Below are 26,244 nucleotides of genomic sequence, written 5' to 3'. Positions count from 1 at the left end.
AAGAAACCATGTCCTGTAGCAAAAAGTAGCTGAAAATTAAATCCATACTCAGGCACACAGAGACTTCTGTGTTTTCCTAATTTGCGTTTTCCTAATACAGTCTTGAATTGCTCACATAAATAACAATCCTGGATGCAGCCTCATGTTTGCAACTCAGCTTTTAAAACTTGTTCTTGTGATAGTCTTCTGTTTTGCCCACGTAGTCTCGCTAAGGAAGGAAGAAAGCGCCTTTTAAGCCTCAGCATTTGTCTCGTCGAGGCAGGTCTGCTTCACTGACAGGAGTCAGGGGCAGGCTTTGGAGGTTCAACAGCCAGCTGGTCCCGGATGGCTCTTGCTAAAAGCCTTAACAAAACCCCGTGGCAATTCTCCTCCAAGCTCAGCGGCCAGTGAAGAGAGGAGGTCTCAAACGCTCTGCGGGGCTTTCCTGCACTGTGCGAGGCAGCTAGAGGAAGACTTTCCCAGACACAGGCGGCAGGACTGAGCACTGACCACTCCTGGGTCACCACAAGCATCACAGATGGACCTCAGCATCCAGCCACCATGGGAAAGTCCCTCAGGAAGGCCTGGGGTGTGGGAAACTACAAGATGTCAACTGGGTTCATTTTTTGAGGAGGTTGTTCTTATTTTGCAATGAAGTAAAGACAGGTCCTGTTCAAAATGCATTTCCACTATCCTTCTAATTAATGTAAAGGAATTGCAGCTTGGATTACCCTGTGAACACTTTTGGTGTCTGAAGGTATTTTTCTACATGTGCTTACTATGGATGAAATATTAGTCACATTGAGAACACTAGTGCTTTTGGTGCCCAGGTGATGCAGGGTACAGAGAGTGACTACAAGGTACGATTTAGCCCAAGCAGGATTTCGCTGACTGAGTTGCATCACTGTATAGGCTGGCGTTATAACAATAACTGCTGTGCAATACTCCATTTGCAAGGCAAAGTGCAGCCCTCTCCAAAGGGAAACGGCAGATTGGCATTATCAGAAAAAAAGGACTTATGATTGTAAAAGGATTAATAAAGATAATAATAATAGTCATAAGATTTATTATAGCTCATGCAGAAAATGTTTCTCAATTGCTCAGCTTGACTTGTTAGATGCAAGATAGCACACAGGAGAACAGATCATAAAATAATCTTAGCAAAGCTTTTAAAAACCAAACTCTGGGGACTTCTTGTTTATAAGCAGTATGAATGTCAGAGTATGAAAATATGCTTGCTGCAAAAGTCATGAACATGCACCACAGTTGGTGAGCCCATATCAATCCAGTCATTTATATAGCTCAGCTGACCAGGTCAGCAGACTAAAGGTGGGTGAAAATATGCCGCCAATCATTTGTTAGCTTCTTCTTCCACTAAGAAAACCATTTGTGTCTTGGCTGAAAATGGCTTATTTTTCTTTTTAGCTCTAATGTCGTAGAATTGTTTGTTTTATTAGTATCCTACTGCTTACTTCATTACTTCAAGTAGCAATGAAGATTCATCAGGAATATTTTTCAGATTCAGAAAGTGCGCTACAGTCTAACAGTTTTAACATTGATAATATATCTTCATTTTCAACAGACGATGCTGGTGTTAACCGGGAGGGAGAATCCACAGATACTGGAAAAGGAGAACAAGCATTTGCTTTCATGTAAACACCCAGCTTGTACACTGCAAAAGGCAAAGCACGTTGAGGGTAAGTCATCACTTCAAATCAGACTCCTTAACAAAACTTTCCAATCATTTCCCCTGTTTGCCATAGGAGTATCAGAATTACATGACATACTTTGTCACCTTCGAATACATCTCCCTCTCTGTCTGCTCTTCCAGATATCACAAATTACCCTTGTGCTGAATGTGAAGATTGCTTGTAGTTCTAAGTTACTAAAGGATGACAAAGATGGGCAAGACACAGAAACACCCACGGTGACTGAACACTGCTCATCCTTCTTTCACAGTATGATAATGTGTTCTGTGGTATCATCTCGCAAATGCTAACATTTGTGACAATATGCATTCGTCCACAAGTGAGCTATAAGAAAAACTGATGACAAATCCTTCAGTCATAAATGTCTACCTGAAACATGGCTGAGCATTCAAAAAGCAGGGAAGATGATTTTATTCCTCAATAAACATTGGCTCTCAAATACCTAACAGTGCCTGACTTCATACTGGATTTCAGCTACAAAATTGCTTTAACTTGATTTGGCTATTTTCTCTGAGGAAAGGAAAAAAGGCTGAGCTTTTAGAAAACTGTAACTTTGTGAAGGATTGAAACTTGGCAAGAGACTGGATATAGACAGCTGAGTGACAGCTTAGCCACAGTTTATGGCCACGTGCATGAGTGTTTCTGAAGCCATTTTTTAAAAAACATTTAATATCCAAATCCGTGTTCTCTTAATCTTTTGGAGTTTATTGTGCCCATTTCTACCTCAGCTGTGGCAACAGAAAGAACACGTGTAAACAGACTTGGACAGCTTGTGGGTACCAGCATATTACACTAAGGGTGAGCTTCAAATGGTATTTGTTTTAATGTAAATATTTTTTAAACTCATGCATAAAAAATGATATACTGCAGTGTTATAGAACTGGTAAATAGCACTTCAAAGATTATATTTAGGTTAACGATAACTGAATTTGTGGATAGCACAAATGTGGACTACAAGGGAAGATACATAATATGCTAAGGAAACGGTTGTTCTCTAAGGTGTACTTTACAAAAAATACTTGAGATTGTCCCTTATTTCCAACCCAAAACAGCAGCTGAGGTGTCTTCATAGTTGGCTTTTGCTTTCAGCGACATTCAAATTCAATAACCAAACCTGTAAAAATGTCTCCTGCTCTCACAGAGCCTTGTTGAACTCCTCTGAGGGACCTCTCATAACCACAGGGATATTGGGCAGTGTCTGTACTACGGGGTTGCTGCTGGCAGGTTGCTGCAGGCTGGAGAATTCCAGGCAAAGCAGCCACACCACTGCTAATCTACCACCAGGCTAATAAACTGTCTCTGATTAGAGATAAGGCACGGTGTCACATTAACCCGTTCAAATTGCTTTCATGGCAGAGCTACTACTTCTTCACGGTGCTGCAGCTCATTGCTCTGGATGTTCCAGTTTGGGTCTCTGCAAGCTCAATGCCTCTTCAGGCACTCCCCTGTACAGTGTATCAATTCAATGTAAATTATTAATTTCTTTTATTTGGGCCATTATTGATTTATTAATATTAATTCAGAAAAATGCTATGGAGTTTGCAGTTCAGTACGTATGTCACATTTCACCATGAAAGCTGCAATAGGGTAGCAAATCTCTGTGAATAAATGAGGTGGGTACTTGGACGCAGCGCCTCCTGGCAAAATCCACCATGAGAGCAAAGGATACTTTGCACCCTCTGTGCTTAACCATGTTTCACGGAAAACAGCTTTGATCTGCAAGGCGTGCAGCTGCTTCCAGATGTAAATGCATCTGGGCCCTACCAAAATACTAGGTTGTAGCACGGGTTTGTTAGTTCAAAGGGGGAGTGCTACAAACATGGCTGTATCGCTTCTGAGCCGGCGGACAGAAAACTCTGCCCCGTGGTCGGCGGGGTGGCCTCCCGGGGCACGGCGGGGTGATGGCTCATCTCTGCATCGCTCTCACAGCACGTTGCAGGCAGGCTCTGACAGGCCCCGGGCAGTGCACGTACAGCCGGAGCCACGCGCAGGGAGTGTTTGTAAGGCACGGTCAAATCAAAGCTCAGTTTTTGTTCTCCCACTAAGGCTATATCCAGACCGTACTATATTTTTAATGATAAACTTTGCTGGTTGTTTTTTTTCCCTGCAGCTATGTCCCAAAAGGGCGAGGGCAGGCAGTCACGTGTTCATTATTGTCCTAGCTTTAATAGCAGCTAGGGGAATTTTTTTTAATTGTAAAAAATAAGGTATCATTTTATTTTTAAGTGGAATCCAAGAAAGGCAGCTTTCAGCCTCCAGGTGGCAAGTTTCAGAATCAACCACCCTCTAATGCAAATAGTTCCCTGGCTTGTGGGAACTGCCATAATGCAAATCCCTTAGGAGATAGAAAGATGTAAACACAGCTGCGAGATGCTCCTGCTGGTGGGGAGTGGCAGGAAGGAAAGTGTTAAATGCCGAGGGTAAACAGCACCAGATTTGTTACCTAGTCAGCAGGGCAGAGAGGATTCCACAGATAAACCCAGCCTTACTGCTTCTCCCCAGCTCAACTGGTTATTTCTCAGCGGCAGCTCTTACTCATCTGAATCTAGGTGGAGCTCCCTTCCTCCCTCCCTGCTGTGCCCTCTCCTGATTAAAAAGCTTTTCTCAAGCATCTGCACACGCGCTTGTAGGTACCGGTGCTCGCTTTGCAGAAGCACCCATTGCTTCAGGTCGCTGAGTCGGTGGCAGTGACGGCCATCGGTGTCCCACCAGCCTCCCCCCGCCCTGGAAAATGGTGAAGTACGGCCTCGACTACACGCGGTGCAGATGGATCCTACCCCTGCTCCTGGGCATAGGCGTCATCTTTGGTATCATCGCGCTGGCGGGCAGGGGCTGGCTGGAGTCGCAGACCTTGCCCTACGTGCACCAAGCGTCGTTATGGGAGAGCTGCAGGAGGTCTGGTCAGGGTGGGGAATGGACCTGCGAGTCCCTCATGGGTTACGGTAAGCGCCTGCGGGGGTGGCGGGGAGCAGTCTCCGAAGCAGGGGGTCACATCTCCGAGCTTATCTTCCCTCAGCTCTCCTAACCAGATCACCTAGTATCTGGCATTTATATATGAAGTTATGGGCGGTAGGGACTGTCACTTAGACACATCAAGGCTTTTGACTAACAGGATGAAGAAGAAAAATGCCCTCAGCCCTGTGCAGAAAGAAACCTGGTTGCTTTAGATGGTGGGTTGCATAGTACAAAACCCCACATATGGTAATGTACCACTGCAGAAAATATTACAGCATTTAAGGTTTTGTTCCTCTCTTAGCAGAAGCTAGTAACCTCTTATCGCTAACCACTGCTTTCCAAAACTTAACAGCTACTGCTGATCGAAATGTCCAAACAGCAAGTTGCATGGGTAAGCCTGGCATTAGTGTGGTAAGCCAGTCCTGAGTGCCAGCAAGAAATGGGGAGGGAGAAATGTAAGATGGTAGGAAGATATTCCCAGGGAGTGTAAGGTTGCAGAATCCTGCCCTGAAACTGCTCCGGTAGGTGGGTCCTGTGAAAGACTCTCCTTGTGATTATGAAAGAAAGCTTTAAAAGATGAAAGGATTTCTTGTTTGTACTGAGTTTTGGTTAAGTATGCTATTAAACATGTTGACCCAGGTGCAACCTTCAGCTTGAAAAGATGTAAACCACTGAGTCTGGGAGAATAGGCCAAGAGAAGGACCACTCTAGGTGTGCTCCGTTTCTTTTTTATTTTTTTTTATTCTATATATATCCACTATTGGCCATGGTCCAAAACAATTTATTGTGAGTGATGGGCTGCTAGCCTAGAGCCAGGAGGAAAGTTCAAGCTAATTCAAATTAAAAGGAAGAACATTTTCTCTAAGGCTCAGCATCTCAGCTGCCCTTGTTGAAAATGAGTGTAAAAACACTTGCAGAAACAATCTTATGGGTCATTTATTACAGCTTTTCAAAATTGTTCCTGAAAGTTTATCATATACGGTCAAACTCTACCTTCTGTGCACAAAATTAAGCTGTAACAAGGTAATTGTAGCAGGCCTCTGTGAGCGTAGGGCTCCAGGACAAGACCGTCTCCATTAAGCATCACACCCAGTCCTGCTCTCAGAGCTCCTGCATCAGCTGTGTGGCTGGGCATAGATCAAGCCAGTAAATTGGCCTCTGATACATGGCACTGGAGAGCAGGAAAGAGATGATGGTGCTTAGCAAAGGGCTTCTCAGTCCTGAGTTTCCATGAACAGTGAGCCCTCCTCCAGATCGCCAGGTTAGGCCCTATCTGTGTCATGAATGCCAACTTTAACTGGAGAGAAAATACTGAGAAGTTTCACCTTGCTTCTCTTGATAATACAAGAGAAGTTTCACCATGCTTCCAGGTCCAACACAATTGTTTGGCATTTCACTTCCTTCCTTGTCCTGCCTCACTCTAACTTGCTTAAATTCTGCAGTTGTATGCATGGTTTCCCACTGGACAGCATCTACAGATAAACCAGGGAGGTCATCCTCTACGCGGACTATCCTGCAATGTGTGGGGTTACCATGAATCACACCCACAATAAGTCCAGCACTTCTAACACAGAAATGTTGGATTTAGTATACACATGCAGAATATTCTCCAGTGTGTACATTGGAGAGTCAGCTGATGCTTCTGAAAGCATTAGAAACACTGTTCATGTGCTGCATGACTGCATTATGATCTCAATGGGCATGCATCTTTCATGGGACCTCTTCAAGCTTACTAAATACCCAGAAAACCCAAGCAAATCCTCAAAATCCTCCTGGACAAAACTTCCACGTGGAAAAGAAAGATATGTCTGGGACAACGGAGTCATTTAGCCAGTGGGAGAAGCTGTAAAGACTATATGTAAAAAATGTGTGCATAGGCCAAGTGACAGTGGACTACGCTGCCACGCTTCTGCCTCTGCAAGCTTATGCCATTACAATGTAGATCTCAGCCACTGCAGGGGTGTGTTACCCCTGACCCATAAGAGGGCTGTAGACATGACCATTAAGGATGCAAACTCATGTCATTGTCTGGATCCTCTCCAGCCGCTTCCTTCAGGCACCTTCTCTCCAGAGGTGGGATGTGTTCAGATCCAATCCTGTCCTCCATTTTTCCTGTCATTCTGTCCTTGCTCAGTTGGTGTGGGGGTTGGGATTTTTCTTCTGGGGCTCCTGCCTTTCCTCATGCAGGGTGCAGGTGCCTGATGCTGGTCTTGGATTCCACCCAAAAGACCAGGCCATGAGACAGCATCTCACTTGTGAGTGTCCAGGTCTCATGTTGAGCCTGATTCTACCTGCATGAGTGTGAAACACAGGGTTTTAATAATTCTGGGTTTACATTTATCCACACTGCTCCAGAAAGATCATAGAAAACAAGCATTCAGCATCATGTTCTGTGGGATGTTTAACTTTGTCGTGTGCCAAGCTAAACACAGTGCTGGATAAACAAAGTGTAATTACACGCCTTCCCGAGCACAGAGACAAAAGACATGATGTAAACAGAAAGGACAGAAGTGTTTTACATCTTTCCTGAGATGAACTCTTTCTTTCCCCCCTCTCTTCCACACTTCCCATCTTGTTTCCTCTGGGCTTTACTCTCAGCTTCCCTGCCTAATCTGCCAAAGGCTGGGTAGGTTCTGAAATTTGGTCTTCCTGCGGGGATGGTTTCACTGACATACATGATATGCATGTGTACCCAGCAGCTGCCAGCAAATATTCTCAAAGTGACTTGGACAGTGTAGCTATCCAAATCCACTACAGATATCTTCATCCTATCATGATTAGATATAATTGTAATAGTCTTGCAAGTTGTTCAATATAATATGCAAATTCAAATCAAATTCTCCACGTGCAATGTTTGTAATTCCCCATGAATGTCTGTTGTTTGGCTTAACATATATATGCACAGACAGAAGATAGAAACCCAACATTACTGAGGTCAGTCAGATTGGGAGGGAAGAAGGTTGAAAGTTTCATTGGTTGCACCAGTGGAGTTTGGAGTCTCTGGTTGCTTAAACTGGCAGAAATAAAACCTCACAGGGAAGACAAGAGGCCTGTACAATTTTTTTTTTTTTTTTTTTAGAAAGTCAGTAGAATAACTCCACTGGTGCAGTTATCTTCTGTGAAAGCGTCTGCACATCCTTTGTCTTTTGCAAAGTTTATGAACTCTGTGGAAAGTGAGAATATGAAGAGTTTATACACTCTGTTATCTTCTCCAAGAGTTCAGAACTTCTGCTTTAACCATATGACACTCATCTAGAATCTATCAGAAGTCTTCTGCTTTTCAAGCATATTTAGCTCAATTAAATAGAACTTTCTAGGAAAAAAATATCTAGTGCATTAGGACACTTACTTGAAATGCATGGAGTTTAGGATGAGGGACTGAGAGATGCAAACTGTAGCTCTGCCATGTTCTGGCACTTGGAACAAATAAAGGTCTCAAGCTCATAACATGCTTGAACCTTTACAAAGACAGAGACAAGACTGTATGGATAGGTAATGAGTACAATATGGAATGCATCTGCCTGGGACATGGCTGAGCTTGCAAAGAAAACGCAGAGGTTAAATCCCTTCATAAAGCTGGCACAGCACTCCTTTGTTTTCCTTGTTTTTTGGCTATATAACCTCTCTTGAACAAGGTGTGTCTTGCAGACCTAAGACACTTTTTCAGTGTGTAATTTATTCCACTGCAGGCTTTGAAGATGTTAAAACATGTGCGGGTTTGTTTGGGGGAAAATAACTGATTTTATTTTATTAGTCCCAATGTGATGCACAATAGGATGAAAAACTCGTGGCTATACTTGTCCCATCTTATGTTCCACCTGGCCCTGCAGTTCTTCCACATGCAGATGCTGCCATCAAAGTAACTGCAAGCTTAAAGCTCTGAATTTAGGTTGAAGTGGTCAGCTCATTTGCATGAGCAAACAGAGATCTTGGGGAAAAAGATCAGAAAAAGGCATTTTCACATGACAAGTGGAATCCAGATCTTCAGTTATTTTCACATCATAGCATTCAATTACAGCCTTTTCCTTGGATGTGTGGAGAGTTTAGTGGCTGTGGAGATTAGTGGAGGGATGAATGATTTTGCCATCTGGAAGGGACGCCTTCCTGCGCCTTGTCTTCCAAGCAAATAATGGCTAACTATGTTCTACCTCATTCTAGTTTTATTTAGGTCCATGAATATTAATGCAATACTACAAGATAGGATGATTAGTATAGTATGATTATAATAAACAAAAAGTACTTCAAATATGGCAGCAGATGAGTATGTCTACAGGATAAGTGAAAGAAGGGAATGCTGCAAAAGGTAATGTCCTCATGAGGAAATAAATATTCTGCTTTTGTCTCATAAGAACCCCATTGGTGAGTAGATTTTCTTCCCTGTTTTGCCAATATCAGGCTCTTGAGTCCGGGGAATCTTTTGCTATGATGAAGCACCGTTTATTATTCTGGAGGAATAACAAAATGGAAATCACTTGCTAAAAATCCCCAGCTAATGATACAACAGTGAGGTGCACGGTGTGGTCAGGATCAGTCTCCAAGCAGCAAAGGATCTCTCTTGGTACTATAACTACCACTGACCTTGCACTGCTGGCCCCACAGCTCTTGCTCTGGAAAACTAACTTCTCCAGCAGACCAGTGACTCATCACACCCGGGGCACAGGACAGACCAGACACCTCGCTGCCACGCTGCCTATGTAAAACTGTTTTGCCTTCCCCCGTGTTCCCATCACAGCTGACAACCAGCACCTAATCCAGGTGTGGGGAAGCCCTCGCTTGCCTCAAGCTGAAGCAAGCGCCCTGAGCAGAGTGGCATGGGGATATTTCCAGAGGGATGGGCTGGGTGACAGCCCCTCTCGGCAGGGCCTGGGAGGAGAAGCAGGCTGTCCCAGTGGCCCTTTGCCATCTGAGGGTGTCTGCATGTAGAAATAGAAATGAAGCAGACAAGTAACTGTGCTTTTGAAGCAGGCACCAGCTCAAGTCATAGGGCCTTTATTGCATACTTTCCCTGAAGTCAAGGTTCTGCACCTAAAGGCTTCCAGAATTTGGTAAAATTCAAGTAGATTTGGAAAAGCGTCCTTGCAGCTGGGAAACAAAGGCTGGGGAGGTTTCAGACCAGTCTGAGGCAGCCCATGCAGGAGCCCAGGATGGAGCCCAGCTCTATGCTCTGTGTATTGCCTGGATTATAGGGCAAACCTTGACTCCTTTGACATCAGGTGAACTGAAAACAAAAGCTTGTTGCTGTTCCTGCTGCATCGTAGCATGATACAGTTATACTTATATATGGTGATTGCCAGTAGTTTTAATGACAGTGTATAGAGATGCACGTAATTTCCTAAGTCATCAGTCTCCTAAAAGTGTAACGTTACCTGGGACTAACCAGTGAGAAAGGAGATTACAAGATTAGTAATTTAATAACATAGAATATTCAATCATTATTCAAAACTTAGAATGCTAGAAAATACAGGCTCAATTAAATGTATATGGTAATGAAAATATCACAACAACTGCATATTTAAGGAACTCTGATGCAAGCAAGAAAGAAAGAACAAATTTGGTTTTTCCCCAGCTTGTAGGAGACACTCTGTTGTTACTAAAGAGGTATAAGAGAAGGGAATCAAGCCCAGAGCATTTAATTACCATGGCAATTTTCATTCCTCATCTGCGATCGTTAACGTGCTTTCCCTTGTAATTTTAGCGTTTGTCCTTTTATATGTTTAGTGGCACATTCATTTAATCAGACTCTTTTCTAAATAATAGTTAGGCTCTTCAGCAATTAACTCTACAGAGAGCAATTGCAGATGGCATCCCACTGTTTATTATCCAAGCGTCCTTTAATAATTACAGTTAAATTGGGTAGAAAAATAGCAATCGTGTGGAGGGTTCTCATCTCCCCATCAAGAGATGTGAACTGCTGGTGTTGAGGAATTAGTGAAGATCCTCAACACTTTGCGTCATCAGGACCTTAAGTCCTTGAGAGGATACCATTCACTCACACACAGGAGGCATCTCTGCTGAAAATGCGTGGAAACTTGTGGCTAAACTCTCATTTCTCCTCACCTCATCTCTTCCTCTAGCTTATTGAGGTAATCTGATACAGTAGGGCTATAATAACCTCTCCATAGTCTGAACAGTGATAAGGGATGCAAGACGGATTTTGAATTCCACTATAGGGTTAAACAGTCAGGTTACTTAAGCAGGAAAGGAGTTATGCAGAAAAAGAAACAAAACTCTCAAAATACTGTTTTTTCACATTTCCATATCACTTCTCACTGACAGCTTGTGTCGTTCAGAGCAATCTTGAACACATTGAGTCAGTGAGTATTGTAATGCCATGTTTCTTCTTTGTCAAGTACCATTACAAAATCTCTTATCAGTCAAAAATTCCCAGGAACTCAAGGTAGTTTGTGGAGTGATGATGGTAGCCTGTGTCCCAGAGGTTTCTAGCTTCCTTCTACTGGTACTACATAACAATTCAGATCACACACAGCCCTGCTGAAGTACTAATCTGCAATTGAATAGTGACATCTAATTGAATAGGTGACAAAAATGAATAGGTGACATCTAATGTCACCTATTATGTTGACTGTGCACACTGTGCCCAAATCAGGCCCCAAACATAGGAAGTCTCTGTGCAGTTCATTAACAACCCCATCAGCAATAAGCAGCAAGTGATGAAGACTTTCAGGATGCATTGTAAAAGCTATTTCATTCACAAGATGAATAGAGTTTATGATGCATTTTATGAGTACAAAGTACCACTTCTGCTTGTATGTTGGGGTTTTTCTTTTGCAAATGGTAAAATTTTGCTTCTAACAGAAAAGTAGATTCAGATTCACAGCTGTTCTCTATCAGAGACAAACTCCCTAATGCAAAAGACGACTTTCAGCAAGGTTTCAACACAAAGATTGCTCGCAGCATGAAAACTGCAGATCAAGAGTGAGAATACTTGGTGCACATGGAAATGAGATGTAAATTCAGTGTTCTTCAGCCTCAAATGGCCCTGGGAATGTAAAACATAAAAAGAGCTTTTTGGAAAGATTCCGCTCTGCTGTTTTGATTAAAGGTCCTAGTTCATAGCCTATGTTATCATGGAAGTTGATTCTGTTTAATTCACATTAAATATTTTAACACACCTTTAACTCAGGGCTAGTTAGGGAGCAGGTACATCTTGCTACTCTGATTAATCGAGCTTATGTATATGTACTGATTAATCAATACCTTACCTGTTTTATTTATCTGACCCTCCCATCCCCCATATATGCATGCAAGTATAAGTAATCCTGATTTAATTGAAAATAAATAGGAAAAAATTGGAGGAAAAAGTGTTATAGCATTAAAGTGTATAAGACTGGCTTTAATCCTGAGATGTTCTCAATGTATGCAACTGCTTCTGAAGATAATGTGAGATAGGGGTACTCCCTGACTCTCTCATGAGGAAACCTTTAATTTTGAGGCACTGTGTGCACATTAGTTTTAATAGCTAACTTACTCCCTTGGTGCTCCCTTTGATGATGACTCTACGCCCTCTGCCACTTCTGCCTCCCTAGCGCCAAGTAAGTATCAGGGAGCAGCCCTCATTAATACAAGATTTGCAGAAGCCAGCTTCTAAGTCAAGCTTGTACATGCCCGGGCTTATGATGAGATGAATTTGAACCACTCCCTCAAGTTGTAACTGCTCCTCCCCTCAAATTCAAGTCAGAATAGCTTCTAAGTTGAATTGCTTACCTCAGTAAGAGAAGAAGTTTGCAGAAGTACATAAAGCCTTGGATGGAGGCTTTGCCTGTATATGTTTGTGAGTGAAGTCAGTGGTGGGGAATGAATAGGCTTTTTCTTTAAAGGAATTAAAGTCCACCAAGCCAAACTGAGCTATCACTTTAGCACTAAGCTATGGTCAAGACACTGCTTTCTGCTAATATATACTGTGTTTACTGATAGATGGCCTATGCATTAATGTTCTGTTCTTTACTGTTGTCATTATTATGTTGCTGTGTAACTATACTGAAATCATTATTATGCGGTAATTGTTCTATAGTCCTAATCCTTTCTCATTTATATGGGAGCTGCTACTAATCACAGAGAAACTTTTGCAATGACACTATCTTACTGTGAACCTAAATAGATCATTCTCTGCTTCCATGGCTGTCTCTTAAGTAGTGGCAAGTTAAAGGCTGGTTCCTGCTCACATGAGAATGGCTTGCATGTTATGACATAATACTCTGTTATTAAATGAGAAATCCATATTAACTGCCAATGAATTCTAAAGAAGTAATGCTAGGGGAAAAAGAATGGAGTTACCAAAAAGGATGCCAAACAGAAGGACAAAAATTTTGTATTCCACTCCAAATGATATAAACTCACACAAAAAAAAACCCAAAGAAAAACATCCCCTATTGACTCCACATGGGAAAGATATTCAGAGAACGCACTTTTTTTAAGAATGATCCAGACACAATGAAGATAGAAGCTCAGAGAATAATACACATCCAATCATGCCTTTGATATTTTTTCCTCATTTTATTCTGTTCATAAATTATCCATAACCTACATGTGATGTTCTTCATTTGTATAGCCTTGCTTTGAAATTATTTTCAGTCAATAGCTTTCAGTCTGCACACACAGTTTATTCATAAGAAGCTGCTTTTAGTAGTTTCTGATTTATCTTGACTGTATACAAACACAAGCACACTGGTATTTCAATGCCAGCTGATGTGATCAGCAAACGCTTGCAGACATTTCAATGTTCACTTGTTCTCAAAAAAACCACAAAAATTTCCTGTAGTTGGCATGTTACAGAGTTGTGATTTCCAGAAGACAGTATTTTGCACTGTCCAGTGTTGCACAGATAACACAGGGAATCCGGAGCCCTGGATGACAGTGACTTGCATATACACCAACAGCTCGTAACCCTTTGGCTGATAAACTGAGATGTAGCTTAATGAGTTTGATGGGCCATCTTAAGATTCAAGCTAAGGAGAACACACATTCTGCTGCAGACATGCTTACTTTCGCATGGAAACTTTCTTGAGGAGAACAAACCAAAATGGAATGGATAAAACCTGGCCAAAGCAGTTCCTCTTCAAAGTGAAGCATGTGCTCTGCAGAGTTCACCACACCCTGATGAAGAATGTCAGGTTGAGAAACCTAAGTGAGTTGAGCTTTATTTCCAAAATAATGCTCTTTCCCTTTAATCAGAGAGACGTAAAACAGGTTGAGCTCTGCAAACTCAGCCTAGAAACATTCTTATTACATACAACACAGAGATGAATCATCACCACAGCAGATTTCAGTTCTTGTAAGAATTGCTTTGCAAGGCTGGAGCTGGAACTGCAGGGTTTGTGTTTCTTTCCCTTGGTGGTATGAAGGATAACAGAGCAAAATATTAGTCTGTTACATTTTCTTTTACCCCCTCCCTGTTTCTTTTGCATTAAAACTAATCTTCCTAAAACTGCTGCATAATTCACTGCAGTGGCTGATGTGTTAAAATGATCAGTCAGCAAGAACCTGTAGATAATTGTTGGTGTCTGCGAGCTAGCAATAAACATTTGTTTTTCTTTCCAGTGCTAGTTGTGTATTTAGCTTCAAGACGGGGGAATTTGTAGAAGTATGTTCTTATTGATTAGGCCAGGAGAAGTGCTTCTGGACTCTCTGGGGTTGCTTTCAGAAAATGTCACCCAAAGAGAGAAACTCAGTAGTTCATGTGGTTTGGGGGTACCAGATCAAGAAAAACATGAAAACATCATTGTGAATGTTTTCCCATATTTTGAACCACATACAGAAGAAACACAGAAATTTGTATTTGTCATGCGGGAAGTAGACTTCACGTGCTATTTTCAAGGCATGACCGCTCTTTTTTGAAGGCACCATTTGGAACATGAATCACGGCAGGCTAAGGAAAAATTGGATCTGGTGATTCGAAGTTTTGGCTTAACTTACTGCTGAGCAAGGAAGTTTATTTCCTTATGTGTGAAGCACAGAGAGTGTTTACACTTTTGCAAACTGGAAAACACATGAGGGAGTAAAATCAGAAAGGCAGGAAATTGGAGACACTCTTAGTCCTAGATCTCTAATGAAGTCCATCAGTTTCCCAATGGCTGCAGTCAGCAATAGGATATTCAGAACGTGTTTAGATGGTGCAATACAAGAGGTAGTCATGCTGCCTCTGAATGGAGTTAGCTTTAATAGCAGAGTAACAAAGCTGCTGTTATTATTGTGTACCGTCTCAATTAATTATCTTGCTCATAAGCTACAGTGAGCTCTGTACTGACATGGGTGGGCTCTTTCTGGTCTCTAGATTAGCTCAGGGGTCTTCTCACATAGCAGGGAGTTTTAGAAGGCAGGCACTTATTTTCCTTTTTCCAGTAGTCACATATTACTGCATTCACTGTGGGTAGTCTGGACTCTCACAAATCGTTGCTGATCGACGTACAAAACACTGTAAATAGAGGCACTGTCCTTTCTCTGCTTGAGATAGGCATGAAAATGTGGGTTCTTTTTGCCTGTTTGGGGGAGCAAGGTCTTGTTTTAAGACAAAATTACTCAGAAAATTGCCAGCTAGAAGGAGTTTTCAATAGTGGATGGTGTGTAGCTTCCTACAAACTCTTTCATAGTGTTCATTGGTGTTTTTTCAGCTGATAGAGGAGCTAGAAAAGGGAGAAATAGGACCCGCACTAAAAGTGTTATAGGATCCTGCTGGTATTCAAGGACACTCTTGCATAAACACACATTTCTTTTCCAACAAGCACATTTTAACTCTTAAGCAGCCAAAACGTCACTGCCATTTTTGGTGGCTGAGAAAACAAATCTCACAAATTGCTGAATATTTTTGCAGACTCAGCTTGATGTTCTGTAACCTGCTGCTCCCTCTGTTTCTATTTTTGCTTTGATGACAGGTGGACTAGATCCTTTCAGCTTTCAACTGCCCTCTCTCTAGAGTCAAGTGTACTTTGAGCTGGTGTTGCACCTGTGATGATCCTTTGGCCTGGAGTTCACATTCTTAAGAAAAAGCTTTGCAGTTAGAACAATTTATTTATGCTTTTGCTTTATGTTAAAGCAAAAAAACCCCACAACATTGGAAGATAAGAAAATATTTGGGACCAGATTAGCCACTCACTTGTCAGTGTTTTATGACCAATTTAATTATTATAATTCTGACATTTTTAAGAAATTATAAGTCTTAGTTCTATTGGTAAAGACACTAAGCTACTCTAGTGCTCCCGGCTAGCACAAAGAAAAATAAACATCTCAGATATCGAAACAGTTGCAATTATTCCTACACAAAGCTTTTGCTACCTTTTACCCTGGAAAGGTAAGGTGTTTGCCCACTGTGCTCTTAGACTACTGATAACTGCTACTTTTTGTAAGGGACAGATGAAGTCAGGGTACCGTTCCTCAAAAAAACCCCTGTAGTGACTCTTCCATGCAATCCCATTGCTTTACTTTGAGCTGCCTTTTGGTTTACTTCCAACGTTGAGTGATTTTTTTTTCTCTTTTGTAGAAGTGAGAGTCACAAAATTGGCTGTTAGGTGATTAAGCAATGTCTCCTAAAGATGTAAGCATCCTGCAACAAGCATGTCTCTTCTTGCCATACAACCAATGCCCGGCGGGCTGGGTGTGCACCCAATCTGCTTTCATACAGTCACAGCATTTGTAACGCTACTTCGGGAAAAACACCTGGGCGAGCCTGGCGGAGGAGGGAGATGGTGGCATGGGCAAGGTGACACCGCACAGGGCTGTGGCCACCAGGCACCACCCCCTGAGCCCCCATCCCAGGCGATGCTCCCAGCCCGGGGGAAGGTGCTCTGCCATCAGCCGCTCTTGGGAAGCACGGCTGAGCTTTGGCAGACCACCTGCTGCCCACAGCAGTGGTGGTGGCAGCGGGTGAGAGGAAACCCCCAGGTCTCATGGTGCCTCAGCAATTCCTGGGCAGGCAGCGGAGCTCTGAGTCTGCCCTGGGAAAGGACACCCCTTTGCCCAGGAGTTTTGCATCTAACCACAACCAGTTGTGCACCCAACAAAATACATCACCTCTAGATGTCCTTGTCATTTCACCCTTCTGCAAGGAGTTATAACTCTTGTATCAAAGAGCAGTGAGGTCACCACTGCTAAGCAACTTCTCTTATGGCCAGGTACCCCTTTTTTTGCTCTTTTAGAGGGGTGGCAGAGAGGCTGGGAGCAGGACCCTCCTCAACAAGGTAAATTGAGCTGCAGCAGTACGAGAAATTCCTCTTCCTGGCTGTTTCCTTTGATACTCTGCCTGAGGTGCTGCCCTCCCACCTGTGCCTCCACATTGCATACTCTACCACTGAGCCTCCTGTAAACTCCCCGAGAGAAGGGTTTGGGCTAAAATACTGGGCTAGAAAATGAGATGTAGGCACATCTTTGCTGTCCCTGTCAGTCTTCTCAGGCAACTGCCTGCTTACAGGAAAAATAATACAGATGAAAAGCCCTATAAGCAGACAGAAACTTTCTGGCATAAGGAAGAAAAAGGACACAACTTAAAGCTGAAAATATAGTGCAATAGCTAGAATGGAGCAGGGATCATAAAGCAGGGGGGACTGTGAAAAGCAAACAAAAAGGGAAATTGGTTTTGATGGGCTGATGGGAAGAAAAGTAGAGCTGGAAAATCCTGATCCATTTTTCTAGTCTAATAGCAGAGGTGGTGTGGGCCTGGGCGAAGAGAGGTTGAGCACCAAGGTGTCACTCACCAGAGACAGGAGGGTGGCTTTCATGCCTACCCAACACTGGCCAGGGGGAAGGTAGGACACTTTGAATTTTATTACTTACATGCTCGAAGCAAACAAATTGGCAAGTTACTGGTTATCAAAAATCTTAACTTACTCAGTTCCAGAGGGAACTTTTACTGAACAGTGTGCACTGTGTTTAAGTTGAGTTATAATTATCGACAGGGTTGTTTGGGCTGTGATAATTTTTTGGCACCACTGTTGTATATATTTGGTTAGAAGCTGACGCCTTACAAACACATAGTGTAGGTGAGGGGGTGAAGTCTGTAGATGTCCAGCAGACTTTAACTGCCTGTTCCATCTACATACACAATTTTAAAAGTGTCAAAGTGGGCTTTTTACATTCAGAAGAGGAGACACTTTGATCTCTTTGAGCGGTAGTTGCCCCTCAAGACTTAGAATATTGAATAAATAATATTTTTCCAGTTGTTATGCCAACACAATATGCTTTGCTCTAACATGTTGTAACATAGAAGTTATATAATTTGAAAATGAAAGTACTAATATCCTGAACAAGCTTTTAAAAATGAAATGGTTCTGACTTTGGATCAAAAGCAGAGGTCAAATTTCCCTGCAAAACAGATTGCAAATCTTTAGTTGCATTTAGGACACAGAGCTAAGCAAAGGCTGAAAAGGCAGAAGCCACAGATTTTTGACATTTATGGACTATTGCCAGACTCTTAAAGTTGCATGCCAGAGTGGTAGTACTTGTCTAAACACTTTTTTTTAAAGGAAGAATTAAATTAGTTTCAAGCACAGTCTAATTCTCCTTGTCCACGCAAAATGCTGCTGGTTTTATGGCATCTGCTGAGGTAATGACATTTGTTATTGAAGGAGAGTGTCCATTCTTACATCTTTACAGTAATTTTTATCTCAGTTCTTAATTGTTAAATCTAAAGAGGAAGCTTGCATGCGAGCCCCATTGCATTCTGTACAAGAGGTCAAATCTGGCTTTTTTATGCATTCTGCACTTAGCAAATGATACCTTGTGGAACTAAAATGTTCACCTATGAGAGGAGAGAAAGCTCCCATGCTTTGCTTCTTGGCAGTTGACCTTCTTTTCACATTTGTTTAAAATTAGCCTTTCATTATAAGCCAAAGAAAAACACTGCAAGGGATTGTTTTGTTCTTTTCTAATGTATCTTACTTCTGATTTCAGCTTGGGGAAGAGCTGCTGCTGCCACATACCTGGTCGGCTTTATACTTCTAGTCATCTGTTTTGCTCTGGCCATCATAGCGTTTGCCATTGACACACTTCGATTCAACTTCATACGTGGGATTGGAGGCTTGCTTTTTGTCGCTGGTAAGGCAATATATGAAGTCAAATTCAGCTTGTGCAGGTTTATCCGTACTAGAACTGGTATTTCCCTCAGCTGATTCTATACCCGGGTCTTTGCCTGTGTGCGCTTGAGCTCTCTGTGAAAAATAATGTAAAGTCTGTCACGGCAGTGGATTGATTTTCAAATCCTCCAAAACATGGGTGGGTTTAGCTATAGCTAAATTATGGAGGCAGGCAACATGATGGGAGTTAGCTTAACCATTTTTTGTTTTCTCCTGTTTCTTCAGCTGTGTTCTCCGTCATGGGCCTCGTCATTTATCCAGTGAAGTTCTCAACTGAAATTGAAATGATGGGTATCAATATGTTCAGCTGGGCCTACGGCTTTGGCTGGACCACCGCCATTATGGAAATATGCTTGGGATTCTTCTTCTGCTGCCTTCCTAACTATGAAGATCAGATCTTGGGTAATGTGAAGCCCACATATTTTTACTCTTCCCCATAAACACCAGGAAAAATATGTTCATATTCCAGAGATATCTGACAGACGAGCTATGTTTTCCAGAATATCATCATCAGATGTTAGTAGAAAAGGCTGGAAACTCTTCAAATGCGTGTAGAAAAATGGTACTGGCATTCTGCAATAAAGTTATCTACTCTATTTTGGACCTTCATATCTGATGTGGGTTGGTTAGATAAAGTCTAAACATTAAAACAACCTTGTGTTTCCTCATTCATTCCCATGACTGGGGTGTATGTGGATTCCATTGCATCTTAAATGCATTCATATTTCTAATTAAATTCAGAAAAGCTTTTCAAACGGCCAATGAACAAAACAACAAATATCATCTTCCTGAAGGAAAGCAGCTCACAAAAATCCCATTTCGTAGGTATCATCTTTAAGCTGAAGATTTTGCAGATTTTTCAAGAAGGCAAATACCTTTATCCACTGACTGCCAAAGTAGTAAATTAGTCAGCCAGCACTTCATAGGTTTGCTTTCATTTTTCATTCATTCACTTAAGCCATAGGGACAGGGTAAGAAAAGGACAAGAGGAAGCCCCCTACCAAAGCCAGCATCTTGACTTTTACCCATCCATGTGGAATGTAAGTATTTATTTCTAAATTTTTGCAAGAGTAGGCAAGAACCATCAGTAAACCCTTAAAAATCCTGGCATGCCATTACTGGGGCCACCACAGAGTGAGCAGAGGCGATTTCAAACCACCCCTGCAATCTACAGACCTGGTTTGAAGAGGCTCCTCCTGTGGCTTTCTTCATGGCCATCTGCCTCTTTTATCCACTATATCAAAATCTATGGCATTAAAAAGCTCTGTTATAGTGGTCCAGCTCTTTTATCCAGCATAGAAGGGTCAGGAAGGACTTAAGCAGAGGTATGATTCCCACACACATCAGAAGTTGAGCTGGAACAGTGTGAGTGTAGGTATCAAACATTTGTTAAAAGGCCCCTTTTTCATTGGTTTGCTGCTTGTAAGTATTTTAAAAGTGGGAAGCGTATATTGTCGTACATAACTGTAAAATGCATAAATACCCCTTACCATCTCATACTAAGGCTCTTATGGAGAAAATCACATCATAAACCACCTTTCAGTATCTTATACTCCACAGTGCTGCAAGCCTCGATATATTGAAGTATACTCAAGACTCTGCTGGTTTCTGCCTTGTTAATCCTAACTTTATAATGTTCCATTTCTTCTCTTAAGTGAAAAAATGGATAATTTTGCTATGTGGAAAAAGAAGTCTGATCGAAATCCTTAGCTACAGAGGATTATTAGCTTGTAACATATCTGCAATTTTGTAACTATGCATACTTTATGAAAAGCACCCTGCCAAGTATTCTTTACTGCAAAGAGTGAGAGGGAGAAAATTTTTTTAGTGAAAAACTTCTGGGTAGCTAAAATTAATCAAGGCACAGGACTTAACTTGTTGTTTTGAAGCAGCTAACTCCACTCACTTTTATAGAGTGTCTTCTAACTTTGATCAGTAAACATGAGAAATGAGAAATCAGACCAACGGGGAGAGTATATGCAACAGGGGATAGTTAGACAAGAACTTGCAAATACATTAAGAAGATGTTTCCTACTTGGAAGGAAATTAAAATGAAATAGATTTGAGAAAGCAGTTTGTATAAAATGGCTTGCAATTCTTTGTGTAATATTATCTGTTCAGGAAAAGAATTATCATAAATCTTTTCATTATGCTTATTATACCTAATAAATGATGGTATCTATGTATTGTTTCAAAAATGAGTCTTAGTTTTTGTTCTCTACTAAGACCGGGGAATTGTGGAAGCCCCCAAAGCCTCCTCTTCTCAGGCACCACCTGGGAGCACCTGGGTACACTGGCTGGATTTTGAGAGGGGAGAGTAACTTACAAATCTAGCAACACAACAGCTTGTATTATTCTCCAGTCCTCTTCTGGCTGCCTCCTGAGGCCTTGTTCACAAGCACATGAGAATAGTGGACTTGCTCTCTTTGCTTATGGGCTATGTGATGTCAAGTAGCTATACGCACAATTCTGTGCTACACTGTGCTACAGCTCGTTTTGGCACGGAGAGTAGTGCACTCATGTTCACTGAATAGGAAGCCAGTGCAGTCCTGCTCAATGTTTTTGCTCCAACAAATGTGGCAATCCCCTGAGGAAGCAAAAGGGAACTTGAGCAACCACTGATTATATTTACAGTTTCTTTAACATTAGCTGGACACTGACCCAACGTCTGGAGGTGGGGAAAGGTGCACAAAACCAGGTTTAGTGTGACTACAGCCTTGATGAGAGAGCAGAGCATAATTAAAAAGCAAAGAAAATCTCCAGCGATCATCTCCCCTCTTCCCTCCTCTCCCTTGCTGCTCTCAGCAGCTTCACCACCTCCTCTCTCTCCTTCTCCTCCTCTTCCTCCTCCTCCTCCCTAAGGGTGACAGAGCGGTGTCAGGTGGCTGTGGCTCTGCGGGATGCAGCCCCAGTCCCCATTCCCCACTGCCCCTTTCCCCTTCCTGGGTGAGAGGAGGAGTGAAGCACCTTTGCTGACCCCAGAGCAGCAGCAGGCACCCCAGCCTGGCTCCCTGCCCCAGTCCCCACAGGGGAAGGCTTTCTCTAAAAAAAGGAGGGGGTCTGGTGGGTATCCAACAAGCAGAAGCATCATGGGCTAGAGCTCAAGTGCCTGCCTTCAGGGTAGTTTGCTTCCAGCCATGCCAGGCCAGTTCAGCACAGATCCCTAGAAAGACACACCCCGAACTCTGCGTCAGAAAAACAGTGAGAAGAAGTATAAAATCGTTGTACAGATCCCAGTGCTGTTTCCTGTGACTGCTATGACAGGGGAGCACGGCAAAAGCAGCATGCAAAATGCCATTGGACAGAAAAGGAAGCTAAATCCGGAAGCCAAGGATTTGCCTCAGCTAGATTATTAACTAACTAGGTTATCAACTAGCTAGTTTATCAACTAATTTGTTAAAATAGTCTACAACCAGGTCAGGTAGATTATTAACTAACCAAATTGTTAGATTAATTTGAGCTAAGTCAGCATCAGAAAGTTTGGATTTTCAAGCAAAGGAGAAATTAGAGGAAGAGAAGACATGCTTTAGTTCTGCATCTCTGTTCAGCAGGGTTCTTGCTACAAGTCTTGTCTATAAGAGAAAAGGGCACTTAACCACTAAGAGCAGCACAATAGAAGTCTTAAAGTTTCTTTGTGCCCAATGGCAATGCTAAAGAGAGGTCAGGAAAGAACAGCTGTCTGCAAGATTTGGCTTTTGAGAACATTAGGTCTGCTACAACAACAGAAGTAAAGACTTGACTGCCAAAAGCATTGCTGCTGTTCCTGTCAAATTAAGAATTAGGGAAACATCCTCCAACAAACACAATTTATCTAATTCAAGCATGCTACTGAAAAGCAAAGGAAAAATTGTGCTGAAAACAAGTGGGATGTCAAGCAGCCCTACACTACAAACTAAGCAAAAGAAATAACAAAAACTCTCTACTGGTAAGTGAAAATATTCAATTTAATTTCTGGTGTTTCTGCCAGAGCTTGTATAACATGTGGACTTCTTGGTCTTTTCGATTTTCTCTGCAAAGATGCCCATATTTCACTATACATTTTTCAGGTACCTGCCATTTGGTCTTAAAATACAGCCTGCTTAATCAATAATTCAAATGCAATCTAGTTTGCAACTGTATTAAAGTTGTGCATATTTTGTCATATGAACTAATGCTATGAGTGATGTTTTGACCTCATTGACATCACTTGCAAAACATTTATTGATTTTCTTGCGGCTGACATTTCATCCTTGAAGCGCAAACCCTTTTTTTACATGTGCTCAGAATCAATACTATCTCTATGGGATGCTTCATTGATTTCAGCAGCTCTGTTTACTTCTGGAGTAGGACAGTAGTCCGTACAAGGTAAGGAACAAGAGTTACAACAGGCAGGATCATTCCCAGAATAAAGAGCAATTCAATATGTGTAAGATTAGCAGAGTCTGGGTCATAATTAAATCACATTTTGTTAGATACACAACATGGTTGCAGGAGAAAGATTCATTTTTCCTTTTGACACATCTCAGTTGTGCAACAGTTATTACTTCTTATAATTCAGTTCCTTGGAACATTTCCTTGCACATTTCTATATTCACTGGATTTCTGTGTGCTGTGAAGATGAGTAGGTTTAAGAAAAGAATGAAACAATCAAGTTTGTGATAAAAGAGAACAGAATTGGCCCATTTGTACACTCTGTTGGAAAGAGGGAATCAAACCGTCTTGCTAGAAGGACAGTGAGTTGAACAACCAAAGAATTACTTCTAAGTCATATCAGAAATTCGAAACTGAGAATTGAAAGACTGCTATATAGTTAATAGCGGGGAAAGAGAGATGAAGGCATGTGCATCTTCCTTCATCTCTTTCCTTACTGCCAAAATATTGCTTTTGCTAGAAAGTTTGGTTTTAAGAAAGAATTGTTACTCTGGTGCAGCTGCATAATAGTATCTAGGCCTAAATTTTATCTGCAAAGTTCTTCAGTGCCAGGTGCCAAAATCTAGAAAAGCACCTGGATAAGATTAAGGTTGCACATGGTTCTGGTGGGGTCATCAGAGCTGTTTACATAGATGGTTCCTTAAGTGACTTAATATATTAGGGCTCATATGCCTGTCTAGACACACTGGTTAGTTCCACAGATTTTCTGCATATGAAGTGATGTAGCAAATTTTTTCAATTTTGCTTTTCATTTTTTATGATCGGAGTGAAAATGTGGATGCATCATAGAATTTTGCATGTGACTGCTGGGTATGAGGAGAATTTGCAGGAACAACTTTCAAAATAGTTTTACTGTTTATGATAAATGTGGTGAGAGTAGATCAAACTGCCCGCTCTTGTATAGCTTTTATGATACATCCTTTTACTTGTGCCACTGTTTGCCTAAGCCATCTGTTTTTCTGTAAAAACAGTTTTGTGAAAACCTATTCTAATGATCATATCATACTGAAAAGAAATTATATTAGGTATCCATGAAGAACCCATCGTAAAGCACTTTGAATAGCCCTTGATTGTTCAAATGTAGTTCAGACAGAGAGAGATGTTGCCTGTAGGATTTTTCCACAAAGTAGTGTAAATCCAAAAGAAGAAGATTCACTCAACTGTTGACTGTACACTTGGGTTACATGCCCAGCTCTGTATTTCTTACAAAGTAACTAGTGCCCTAGAGCCTTGTCCTTAGCAAAACAACAAACAAATAAGTAAAATGCAAACCAGAAAAACAGAGAAGGAAAAATATTACATAAAGGTGTTTACATATACACATACTTTGTATCACCAATTAGTCTATAGTTGACCTCAATGTGAGTGAGGATGGACCAAAGTTATGTAAAATACATTTGAGTTTGCACTGTTATTTCCAGTTTTTCATTCTTTTTTTCTCCCATATGGAAATTTTCTCACCTCACTTCTGTAGAGCATTGCTGCTTTTTGGTAAGCTGTCCCAATTCTACCACACTCTATCCTGACAAGCACACCCATGCTTATATCTGAAGCTTATATGAAGTATTAGTACAATTAGGCTTTTATCCCTTAACCCTTTCTCTTTGATTCTTAAATAAAAGGGTTTGAAGTAATAAAATCTTGCCAACATTAGGCAAATTAGAAGAATTGAAGATTTTCTCAGGCTGCTTTAGAATCAACCCTCAAAAGCAGAAAGAAAGAAGAACCGAGGTTCAAGAGAAAAACTCAGTCTAGTGCAAAAATGGCATCCCAAAATCTGTTTGCGGTCCTGATGGTAAAATGGTTTGAGGTGATGAGCAGCCAAATTACCTTTGCAGCCCCCCCTTCATATAAGTGTGTACTCTCTGCTGCCTTGCAGTTTTTCACTAACATCAACAAATCTTCTGGGCACTGGTTTCCGAGTCCTCCAGTACACAGAAGAAGGAGCTGCCCATCACCTCTGCCTACTATAGCACCCAGGGAAGGGAGTTTGGGGGGAAGCCTGAAGGACTCATTTGGCCCTTGTGTGATACACCTGGTGTCTTCATGGCAGGACAGGATGGTTACCCACCTGAGGGGACAGTTTCCCTTGGTTTCAGCCTACAGTCCCAAACAAGGTACTAGCCATTTTATTCAACTGAGAAATTTGTGTGTGGGGGCAGATGAAGGTTAGAGACTTGGCAACTAATGGTGGTTAGCCCAAGACAGAAAAATATTGTTGTAAAATCAAAAATTCACTGTGTCAAGATTTACAACCTTCCTTAAGATACTCGCATGTAGAATACATGGAAAAAGGGAGGGAAGAGACGCACATATTATCTTCATAATTGTTAGGCTTGGTGCTTTGATACCAAGAAATACTCTTTGGATTAGTAACAGGAGGAGGAGTACAAAGAGCTGAAACTTTACACTTCGCCCTGAGTCACAGAACAGGTGAGGACCTCCTGAGTCACCGAGTGCTGTCCCTAGCTATCAGAGAAAATTCCTTATCATCTCATTCATTATCTGATCCCTGCTCTGCTTTGCCATCCATATTCCATAGGAGGCTAATCTGAAATATCATCTGAGATTTGACCTCTGATTTCCATTCAACATATATCACTAGCCAGACAAAAAGAGTACCTCTCCCTCTGGCTCTGCCTATGGAGATACCCAGACCTCACCCTGAGGCAGCATCATTGCCTCTGATCCTTCCGCCAGTGCAACTTCTTGTTTCAACTGCAAGAACTTGCATTTTGTCCGCTCCATCCCCTTCAACACATCCTTCCCCAAGCAGCACACTGCCTTCCAAATCTGTGCTGCTGTCCCGACTGCTGCCTCACTTCCCACGACTGCCACTCTGGATAATTACTGCCATCCCCAGTAGTGTCCTGGGCATCCTTCAGGCCCCTCCTTTCTCTTGCCCAGCCTAAAGCACAATTATTCTGAGCTGGCCACGCAGCAGCCAAATTGGGAGCACTCTTCACCCTGTTCATGCGAGCAGGCGGGAGAGGAGCCTTGCTCATCTCTGTGGCAGTGCGTGCTTAAACAGCATGTAGGGCAGCATGAGGGAGCATTGCAAAAAGAACCCAAAAGTGGAGGACGAGGTAAAAGCAAACTTCTGCAGTTCT

General features: G+C 41.9%; 1 protein-coding gene across 1 annotated transcript; it reads left to right on the top strand.

The window, feature by feature from the left end:
• The first annotated feature begins 4,114 nt into the window (after nucleotides 1-4,114).
• Nucleotides 4,115-20,906, top strand: LOC142034464 (p53 apoptosis effector related to PMP-22-like). Its single transcript, XM_075035814.1, has 3 exons — nucleotides 4,115-4,630; nucleotides 18,543-18,686; nucleotides 18,950-20,906. Exons 1-3 carry the CDS (start codon nucleotides 4,420-4,422, stop codon nucleotides 19,162-19,164), a joined length of 570 nt encoding a protein of 189 aa, XP_074891915.1. The 5' UTR covers nucleotides 4,115-4,419; the 3' UTR covers nucleotides 19,165-20,906.
• The last annotated feature ends 5,338 nt before the right edge of the window (nucleotides 20,907-26,244 follow it).

The sequence above is a fragment of the Buteo buteo genome, chromosome 9, assembly GCF_964188355.1.
Source record: "Buteo buteo chromosome 9, bButBut1.hap1.1, whole genome shotgun sequence".
Taxonomy (NCBI): Eukaryota; Metazoa; Chordata; class Aves; order Accipitriformes; family Accipitridae; genus Buteo; species Buteo buteo.
Note: the sequence above shows the minus strand (reverse complement) of the source record. Positions and strands in the feature narration are given on the sequence as shown.

Bases quoted from the DNA above. Each gene is read 5' to 3' on its own strand.
- LOC142034464 (XM_075035814.1), top strand. From the start codon at position 4,420: ATGGTGAAGTACGGCCTCGACTACACGCGGTGCAGATGGATCCTACCC. The intron at 4,631-18,542 runs GTAAGCGCCTGC...TTCTGATTTCAG, and splicing joins CGAGTCCCTCATGGGTTACG to CTTGGGGAAGAGCTGCTGCT. The intron at 18,687-18,949 runs GTAAGGCAATAT...CTGTTTCTTCAG, and splicing joins AGGCTTGCTTTTTGTCGCTG to CTGTGTTCTCCGTCATGGGC.